This window comes from Mastomys coucha, unplaced genomic scaffold (assembly GCF_008632895.1).
Source record: "Mastomys coucha isolate ucsf_1 unplaced genomic scaffold, UCSF_Mcou_1 pScaffold9, whole genome shotgun sequence".
NCBI lineage: Eukaryota > Metazoa > Chordata > Mammalia > Rodentia > Muridae > Mastomys > Mastomys coucha.
Genome location: NW_022196915.1, coordinates 44060636 through 44071504, shown reverse-complemented (window position 1 = coordinate 44071504; position 10869 = coordinate 44060636). Strand labels below are relative to the sequence as shown.

General features: G+C 44.3%; 1 protein-coding gene across 4 annotated transcripts in view; it reads right to left on the bottom strand.

Moving 5' to 3' along the window:
* Window positions 1–10869, bottom strand: part of Ift88 (intraflagellar transport 88) — a 100985-nt gene that overhangs the window by 4432 nt on the left and 85684 nt on the right. For all 4 annotated transcript variants that reach the window (XM_031361175.1, XM_031361173.1, XM_031361176.1 and 1 more), the window contains exon 24: window positions 6095–6161. In XM_031361175.1, coding sequence (XP_031217035.1) covers window positions 6095–6161 — 67 coding nt within the window. The remainder of the gene's footprint in view (window positions 1–6094; window positions 6162–10869) is intronic.

Genomic DNA, 10869 nt, shown 5'->3' with positions numbered 1-10869 from the left:
TCTCTCTCTCTCTCTCTCTCTCTCTCTCTCTCTCCTTTCTTAATTTTCCCTCCTGAGACAAAGTTTCTCTGTGTAGCCCTGACTGACCTTGAACTTGCTATGTACACCCCCTGGTCTACTCAAGATATCTGCCTGCCTCTACTTCCCAAGTGCTGGGACTAAAGGCATCTGCCACCACACCTGGCTCAGCAAGACCTATTTCAAAACAAAGAGAAAAACAAAAATATAAAGGAAAAACAAAGGGATAACTGGTAAAATAAGTTTGTGTGTTTTGGGACAATGGTGGCACAGCCTTTAATCCTAGCACATAGGAGACAGAGGCAGGTGGATCTCTGTGAGTTCAAGGCCAGCCTGGTCTATGTAAGCTCACTTCTTCCTCTTGGCAAACCCCTGAAGGTGGATCCTATTTTCAGTCTCATGTTACTAACAGGGAACCATGACAAAAGTGCTTACTGACTTGCTCAGGTTAACTTACCATATGGTTTGACAAAGGAGTTCATAGACTACAAGAGAGTTCAGGGACTGAGAACTAACCATAGTAATCTTAAACTCAGGACAAGCTAAGGGCCAGAGGAAGGGCACATGTTCTACTGAAGACACAGAAGTGGACCACAAGACCACAACGTTATTAAAAGAGATGCTTCTGGAGGTAGCTGAGGGGTAAGGCTCCTGAAGTTTTAGGAGAGGGTCACGGACACAGAATCTCACAGTTCAGGATGTGTATTTGCTAAGGCAACCAGCACTTTGATAGCAAGGAAAACTCCTAGGTACTACCTGTCACTACCATCATAGAAAGCTTAGCCTGAGCAGGGCTTACATACTACAGGCCTGAGCAGAGTTTGATATACTACAGGCCTGAGTCTTTTCGTACATATAACAAGCTAAGAAAGGGTTACATAGTTTTCCGTGATTGGGGAAGGCAAAGAAGAATATTTTGGAACATTTCAATAACATGGCCTTCAAATCCTCATGTCTAATAATTTAGTCTGATGCCCATTCACTGGTACAATGTGTATAGATGCTTTATGCTTTAAGCCTAGATTATCCACGGTCTGGCTTGGCTTACAGAATTACTAAACCAAATGGAACGCCCTGCCGAGCAGCTAACAGTGGGTACTAACATGTGTACAGTTCTTCTAGATTCTGACACTGAGGGACTTCAGCATGGTGGGTCCCTCTGTCCTCTAATGCTTATCAGTAAGAAGGCCACATTGGGCAAAGTGGTCAGACACTAGGGTGTCCAACAATACCAGAAAGTTCATCTTTGGAGTGAAGGGCTGCTTAAGGTGAGCTCAGCAGAACAATGCTCAGACAGGACAGTCCCCAGCCTGGCCCTCAGGGCTTGCTTCTCCACAGGAGTGGCCTCCTCCCTCCCTCCAGGTGTAATACCTCCTTGGTATGACTGTAGTGACTACTCCAGGACACAGGAGTGTGGTCTTTTCACACTCTGCAATGTCATACAAATCCAAAAAAATATTGAGAGCTGTTCTAGTTCAAAAAAATAAAACACCAAAAAATTGCCGGCTTTTTGGACTATAATCTCCAAATCAAATGTCCCTCAAAAAGTTGACTGAAAAGTGAATTTCTGTTCACTGAGCCATAGTGCTTTCTTTTCATTTTAAAATCACTTGGAACATAAAAGACACATTTTTACTGGGGGAATTCACATCCAGGACATTGTCAAAACCACACGAAAGACACAGAAAGCCACTAAAATTACACAGAACAAACAAAAAAGAGCAATTTAAAACAAACCCTTAATAACACAGTACTCTAATCCACAAACCATAGTAAGATAACAAATGTTGTACCAGGGGGCATCCTTGTGCTGTGAGGACTGGCACACATGAGAAGCAGACATGTGCCAGTGATTTCTTGGCCTCTTTAATGGATCCAGCACACCAGGGGAGAACAGGGTTATTCTCTGCCTCAGTTTACCCATGGAGAACAGGACATGGGACTCTGAAGACTTTGAGACTGCAGAGCATGTGGCTCTGACTCCAGATGCTGACATTCAGTGGGGCTTAATCTTTCCCTTTTTTGTATGTCTATGAGTATCTTATTAAACATTGACTCCTAACCTCAGCTTGTAAAAGAGCAATACATTTTTACTTCATGTAGTTAAAACTATTTTTGTTTACTTCATTTTAGTTAATTGTAAACATAAAGTTCAAAAAAAAAATTCTGCGCATTCCTGTGGCCTTAGTCCATGGGAGGCTGAAGCAGTAAAGCCACAAATTTGAAGGTCAACCTTGGCTACCATAGCAAATGTCTCAAAACACCTACAGCAACAGGTATTGTGTATGTGAGGATAAATGAGGAACTGTGGAAAGAGGCATTTTGAGGTGATACCCCTGCAGTGACAATGACAGGGTGAGACCTAAGGGGAAGACCTTGTGGCACACACTGGGACCTGGCTGTGGTAACAAGCAGCAGTGACCTTTCCTGTAACCACAGGACACTCAGTTTCTGCATCAACTCAAAGTGGAGCCATGGTTCTGCATGGGCTGGGTTGCTGCCGCAGGAGCAGCAGGGCTGGGAGCTCCTCAGACATGGTAGTGAGACACTGGGAGCAGGCTTTGGCAATCCAATAAGCCTTCTGGAGGATTCTGAATCTGGAGCTACTGTGGGAAGGAAGAGGTGAGTCTATTCTGGTTCTGAAACACCCCAAACAACAAACTCAGAGCTCTCGAGAGGTGAGCTCTGTAGAGACAGCTATGCTATATAAACAGTAATCCTGACACATCCAAGTTCCTTGTATCTTTCTAGACAAGACTTTCAAAAGCTAGCTTGGGGCACTGTATTTTTTATTTGTCTGTTTTTGAAACAGGGTCTCTCTACATGGCCCTGACTACCCCAGAACTCACAGAGATCCACCTGCCTCTGTCTCCTGAGTGCTAGGACTAAAGGTCTGTGCCACCATACCTGGTTCCTGCATTTGTTTTTAATGCACTGTACTTGCTTAAGGCAGGCTTTATGTGGATTCCTGTTGAAAGCCTTTCTTCCCCATCTGATCTGTGGATGTGTGGGGCTGAGGATTGCCATGCTGGAAAACTGTTAGGAATCACAGGTTAACCACGATGGTGTGGAGAAGGGGCTCTTTCCCTCTAGGAACCCCTAAAAGGGGATGGAAGGTAGAATGCATGAAGACTGGAGGGAGTGTGGGGGGTGGAGGGTGTGGGGTAGGGGGTGCTGGCACAGTGGGAACTGAGGGTGTCTTGGGGCGGGTGGGGGTGGAATGGGGAACTCTCAAGGCAGGACAGAAGAAGGCAGCCATAGCTTGTGTACACTGATTTCAGGGTGGGTGCTGACAGAGGTGTTCACACCTGACAACAGGATGGAGTGAAGACGTCAGGACTGACACACTTAAGGTATTAGAAAACAAGGAACAAAAAGGCCAAAGTTAGGAGAAACAGCAGCACCCAGGGAAGGCCCTAGGCAGCCCTGTAAACTGGTGCCAAGCAAACCAAGCGGCACGAGGCCCTGCTTGGAAAGTGCCACCAGGGTTGAGTGTCTCCTCGGAGCGGTTTTTGTGAGCACAAGGCTCACTTGTGTGTTAGTATTTGTTTTGGCCTGAAATGGACTGGATAGGAGAAAGCAAACTTGATGAAAGTTGGCAGTGGAGCCGTGGGGAGGTGGGGCTAGGAGAGTGTCCCTGACAGAAGCTTCCTTCTTTCACTCTGCTGTGGAGGAGTTCAGGAGAGGTGTGGAGGGCCAGCAGGTGGGGGTGAGGCTGAGCAGCCTTCCTGCACACTGCTGAGAGCCCTGGGCAGACTTTCCAGGCTCCCCGTTGCAGTGCATCCTTCACAGGCCTGGGGTTGCCACAGCAGGCTTCTAGAGTGGAAAGCCAGGAGGCTCAGGCTTCCCGAGGGATTTCCCAGGTCTACAACTGAACAGGCAGCCCTGACAACCAAGTGTGGGTGGTGGGCATTGGGAGCAGGCTAGTCTTTATTCTGAAAACTCAACTTTACAGAGAGGTGTCCTCAGAGCTTGAGGAGGCTGCTGATAAGACTTTTTTCCTTTGCTTTAAGTTTAGTTTAGTTTTTGAGGCAGGGTCTCACTCTGTAGAAGAGGTAGAGCTGGTACTCACTATTTAGCATAGGCTGGCTGGCTTCAAACTTGTGGTGGTGATCCTCCTGCCTTAGCCTTTGAAGTGTGGAACTTACAGGTGGGAGCTCTCTCACCCAGTTTAGTCCCAGAATTTTAATGCAATGACTATCCTAAAGGTCAGCTATAAAAGGGACAGTCATCATGAAAGCACACGGGTCCCATGCTTTCCTGTTTCTATAATCATATACTATCAGTTTGGTCGGGGAAGCTTTGGGAGTTTCTTTCTTTTGGGGAGGGGAGGGATGATAGGGTCTTGGAGTGTTGATGGCCCAGGGCTGAGATCACAGGGGTGACGCTGGGCCTGGGTCAGGTGTTTCTTTTAATGCATGTACAGATTTTTGCTGCACAATACTTGGCTAATTCGATTTTTTGAACTAGATCCTTAGTCTCTTACTTACAGTTTAAAAGTCTGTACGCTGTGAAGGCCAGTTTTCAGGTCGCCATGTGTGAACTATGTTCAGGCTTTATTTTCTCAGTGGGGCTATTAATATGTGACACTGGACTAAGAGCACAGTGCCTCAGGAGAGGTGTTTATGTGGCTATTCAGGAGAGATGGTGAATATGCTACACTCACTCCTGGCTTCACGACGTGCTTAGCTCAGAACCTCTGGACAGGGATCTATGGGCTTTAAGCTGCCTCCAGCTACTGAAGGAGTGCTGGCCTAGCTCTTTCAGACTCAAGATGCACTTCAGTCTGACTGAAGGTCAAGTGGGTTCTATGGAGCGGGAGTTGGGGAGATATCTGGGAGCTAGGGTCAGTAAAAGACAGCAGTATCCGGCAAGGCCACAGGATGCTGCCAAGGAGGACAACTGCTCCTGGACACAGCAAACTGCCTTTCATGCTCCTTCGACTTAGGCTCAACATTGTTCTCACTTCACACATTGTGTGTCATGGCTCTTATGGACTAAGGAGAAACAGGTCACAGGCTAGAGGTTTACCTGGAGAAGGTTGACTCTCAAGGAACCAAGCTGTCTGGCTAGAACTACCTGCCACTGGTAACTACAACTATGTAAACTTATTTAGCAAAGTAGAGCTCTGAATTTGTGATGGAGTCTTTGTCTCAACTGCATTTCTATCCATAGAAAAATCACAAAACCCATGTGTATTCCCTACCCGTGCAGCCCTGGCAGTGGCTTTGAACCTGTGTCCTTCTACCTAGATGTCAACTGTCCTGTTCTGAGTCGATAACCACAGCTTACCCCTCTCCCTCTGTCACTGTCAAACTCGTGGATAAGAAGAGCTACAAGGTGACACGGCTGGTTAATTAGCCAGAGCAGACGTGTGCAGGACAGACAGTCCTTGGCGTGGGGACGAGAGGATGTAGGGAAAGATCAAAGATCTCAATTTAGCATTTATGGTTCTTTATGTCAGCGTTTTAAAAACCATCACATATCTACTGTCACTACCACAACCTCACAGAAGCTGAGAAAATGGAATAGAAAATTTACTAAAAATGATGTCACAAGGAGCCAAAATCAAGGGATTTAAAAATGTCAAGAACTTGAAAAGCATGTAAAGTATTTATGGCTGGCTCACAAGCACAAGTGCGCTATCAAGATCAAGAAAGGGCTTGACCACATCTTCTCCTTAGTGTACTGCCACTAAGGTCAGCCTGAAGATCCCGGTTGTCAGCATCCCCGAGACCACACAACTTCTCATGCTAAGTTCTTTACATGGGAATTTTAAAATTATAACACAGTAAAACCTCATCCATATGCTCATCTATGCCATTCTACAACCTGAACTTGATAATCAATGAGCAGAAGCAGGTAAGTAATTTAAGAACTAAAATATGGTAACATTTATAAACACATACCCCTATCAGAACAATCACTTGCCAAGTTAGAATAAGTGAGGTTTTACTGTGTATATAAACAGACAGACAAAGAACATAAAACATATAAAGGACACTGCTGGATAATTCCAGTGTTTCTAGAAATCTGTCAAATCCAGTGCTGCGGCACATGCACAGAGGACACTCACCACTGCCAGCGCTTCCCTCTCGTTTGCTTCGAGAACCCCCGCTGCTGTCTCTGCCTGATTTTATCCGCTACAGCAAGGGATAAGAAGACAAGTAGAGGAGAATAAGTGACATCCCTTCAGAACACACAGCCAAAGGCAGGAAATTTAAAACCAGCATTACCACATGACCCTCAGGACCACATCATCACGAGCTGATTCAACACGAAAAGGGACAGACTCCTCTTGGAAGTGTGGCTGTCTGGAACTTAGAGTACACAAATGGCATTCCATTCAACAACAATCACCTTTGCACAGCCAATCAATTAAAAAAAAACCAAACACCACTTTGTTGATGAGAAGGATCAGGACTCAAACATAGTAAGAGTTTGGAAAAAAAAAATGGAAGTGGAAAAAACCATGTACGTACCAAAGGGCATTTCTTCCTCTATCCCTAATATGAAATAGTTTAACCCAGTTCATTGGACAGTTTGAAAAGGCCATCCTGGCTTTTGACACTAAACTTCTAAAAAGCATCATTAAAACCTCACATATACCTAAGGTTTGGTCAACGTCTCCAGGCTGTGATGGCATTATGTGCAAGTGTGTGTGTGTGTGTGTGTGTATGTGTGCAAGCATACACTAGCCTTCACATGTGCATGGAGGGCAAAGGTCAATGCTAAATGTCTTTTTAGTTGCCCTTTACCTTGAGACAGGGTCTCTAATCCTTGAAGTCAGGGATTTGGCTTCACTGGCTGGCTGGTAAGTGCTAGGGACTCGCTTGTTTCTGCCCTTCTGTGTTAGGATCACAGACGTGCCTTTACATGGGTGCTGGTTCTTCAGGATTACATGGGAAGCTATGATTTTCTTTAAATTTCTTTCCATAATATAAGGTTTTTTTGTGTTTTGCTTAAGTGTCAAATTTTCTAGACTTATTTTTTTAATACATTATTTAATATTCATACATGCATATAGTGTATTTATTTTCAACCCAACAATTTATTGACAAAATGTAATAACTGTAATATATAAGCATTGAATGTTGGAGCTCCCAATTTCATAAAAATAAACACCAAAAGGTTAGATATAATAATAATAACTGAAACAATAATAATAACTGCCTTCAACACATCATTCTTCTCTTATATCATCCAAGCTAAAAAAAAAACAGTAAACTGCAGAGTTAAACTGTAAGTTAAATAGACTTAATATATTACAGAATATTCCATCCAATGGATATGGGGTATACATTCTTCTCAGTGGCCCATGAGACATTCTCTAACAGAGGTTACATTGTGGGCTACAAGGCAAGTCTTTTTTTTTTTTTTTTTTTTTTTTTTTTTTTTTTTTTTTTTTTTTTTTTGGTTTTTCTAGACAGGGTTTCTCTGTGTACCCCTGGTTATCCTAGAACTCGCTCTGTAGACCAGGCTGTCCTCAAACTCAGAAATCCTCCTGCCTCTGCCTCCCAAGTGCTGGGATTAAAGGCATGCACCACTACCATCCGGCAAGGCAAGTCTTAGTAGTAGCAAACAAAGAAAAATTAACACTTTACATCTTTTCAGTTACCATTTGAGTAAAACTAGAATGCAATAGCAGGAGGAAACCAAGGCCACACCAAAAGCTGGAGACTGGACAATACCGTTTGAGGGACTAGCGGGTTGTTGAAGAAATTGAGAGAAATGTGAAACTTCTTAGAATTGAATGAAGTCAGTACTCATCAGAACCTTTGAAGTACAGCTAAGGCAGCTTTAGGAGGGAAGTTTATGGCTATGGCTGCACACATTAACCATTTGAGGGCCAGGAGGATAGCTCAGTGAGTGGGTAAAGGCACCTGCTCTACAAGTCATGTGACCTGAACTGGATCCCCAGATCACATTTTTATTTTTGGTTTTTTGAGACAGGGTTTCTCTGTTTAGCCCCAGCTGTCCTGGAACTCACTCTGTGGACCAAGCTGGCCTTGAACTCAGAAATCCATCTGCCTCTGCCTCCCAAATGCTGGGATTAAAGGCGTGTGCCACCACTTCCCGGCCACAATAACACTTTTAAAAACATTTATTTATTATGTATACAGCATTCTGCCTACATATATCCTGCAGGCCAGAAGAGGGCATCAGATCCCATTACAGATGGTTGTAAGCCACCCCATGGTTGTTGGGAATTGAACTCAGGACCTCTGGAAGAGCAGACAGTGCTCTTAACCTCTGAGCCATCTCTCCAGCCCAACTGTAACCCTCCTGGTTTGAGACCTGCCTCTGATAGCCACACCTCTCTGCCCATCTCCTGCTATTTGCCACGCCTCCAACCTAGTTCCAGTTACATTCGAAAGCTCCACCCCCACAGAGAAACAAGGAAGTCGCTGATTGGACTGACATGCTGACATATTTGGGGGGAGTGGTTTTTGCCCCAGGTAATATATGGGTTGGGGGGCATAAAGGAGATTCATTAAAAATCAAGATGGCTGAGCAGTCATGCCTCCTGTCTAATGTTTAAGGTACCTTCTACGTGGGTAGGTATATCTGTGGCCACTCTATCCTATCCTAACTCTCTCTTGCTACTGCTCTTCTTTCTAACTCCATATTTCCAGGTAACCCACTCCTTAACGTTGCTGCTGGACAGCGACACCCAACACTTTTTTTTAATTACAGAGAGCTTATAAATAACCTAATGGTGTGTTTCAAGGTCTTAGAAAAACAAAGCTAAGTTGAGTTCTAAAACAACAGGTGGCAGAATTAGTGAGATAGAGACTAAGAGAAGAACATAGAATTAAATCAAACAGACTTCATTTTTTGAAAAAATAAAACTTTGAAAAAAACCCAAAAAGGCAGTGGTGGCACATACCTTTAATCCCAGCATTTGGGAGGCAGAGGCAGGCGGATTTCTGAGTTCGAGGCCAGCCTGGTCTAAAGAGTGAGTTGCAGGATAGTCAGGGCTACACAGAGAAACCTTGTCTTGAAAAACCAAACACACACACACACACACACACACACACACACACACACACACACACAGATTGAAAATAGCTAGCCAATTTAATCCAAATAAAGAGAAAAAAAATCTCACATTAATAACATTAAAGATGAAAAAAAGTGAGGTTACTACAGATTCCAGTAAAACCCAGAGGATTATTACAGAATATATTGAAAACTTCCAAAGGGCTGGAAAATTTAGAAGAAATAGAGAAATTCCTAGACACATACAACTCAGCAAAATTAAGTCAAGAAGATAGAAATAAGGTATCCATAACAATCAAGGACACTGAAGCTACAATAGAGTCTAAGACAGTGCCCAGGGCTGGACGGAGTCACTGCAAACTCTACCATATAATCAAAGGAAAGCTAACACCATTCTTCTTCAAATTGTTCTATACAACAGAAGGAGAAAGAACACTATACCAAACCCATTCTACAAACCTAGCATTAGCCCAATACCAAAACTGGGTAAGAAAAGAACAAAAAAGTGAGGACACTATGAAACAATTTCACTGATGAACATAGGCATAAACATTCTCAATAAAATACCTGTAAACTGGGCTGGAGAGATGGCTCAGTGGGTAAGAGCACCAACTGCTCTTCCAAAGGTCCTGAGTTCAAATCCCAACAACCACATGGTGGCTCATAACTACTGTAATGAGATCTGATGCCCTCTTCTAGTGTGTCTGGAGACAGCAAGAATGTACTTATTTACAATAATAAATAAATAAATCTTTGGGCTGGAGCAAGTAGGGCTGACCTGAGCAAGCAGGGTTGACCCGAGCGAGCAGAGGTTCTAAATTCAATTCCCAACAACCATATGAAGGCTCACAACCATCTGTACTCATATACATAAAATAAATATATTTAAAAAAATACCTGCAAACTGAATTTAAGAACACATTAAAGATGATACATCGTAACCAAGATGGCATCACTGCAAGGATGTAGCATGGTCAATGGATGCAGTGCAGCACATAAGCAGGCTAAGCATTTCTGAATCACAGGATTACCTTAGTAGATGCAGAAACATTATCTGACATCCCTTTGTGATAAAAGCCTTGAGGAAACTAGGAATAGAACTAAAGACCCCGAGTAGCCAAAGCAATTCTACACAGAACAGTGCTGGAAGTACCACGATATCCAATTTCAGAGCCACCCTACCAAATGTGAAGATAGCTCTTGTATCCTGCTCAGGACCCTTAGGAAAGAACGAGCTTCTACAGCGTCAAACTCTTTTTGTTTGCTTGTTTGTTTTTGTTTTGTTTTTCAAGACAGGGTTTCTCTGTGTAGCCCTGGCTGTCCTGGAACTCACTCTGTAGACCAGACTGGCCTCGGACTCAGAAATCCGCCTGCCTCTGCCTCCCAAGTGCTGGGATTAAAGGCATGCGCCACCACGCCCGGCAGCGTCAGACTCGCTTACCCACTATGCTGTCCTGTCCTCATCTACAGCCTTCCACTCCCTTGTTGATCCCTAACAACCACTAAGTCTCTTCTCTCTGTCCATTTAGACGCCTGGCCCTCCGTGGCCAGCCCATGTCTGACTCATCTGTCTGGCTCACTCACTAAGAGAAACCTAAGCCTCTGCTGCTCCTGTGACTCATCTCCTCCCAGGACACAAGGACATGGCCAACCACACAGATGGACACCGCAGGGCACCAAGGGTACAGTCAGAGTCTTGGCCCAAGCCTACAAACCTCTGTTCCTGGCCCTCTTCACCTTCCTGCTGCAGGAACAGAGGTAGAGCCTCCCACTGGGCATGCGGCTTTCCTCCCTACCCGCCAGACCTGCCGTTTCCCTCCAGCTCTTCTATTCAGAGATGCACGTGTG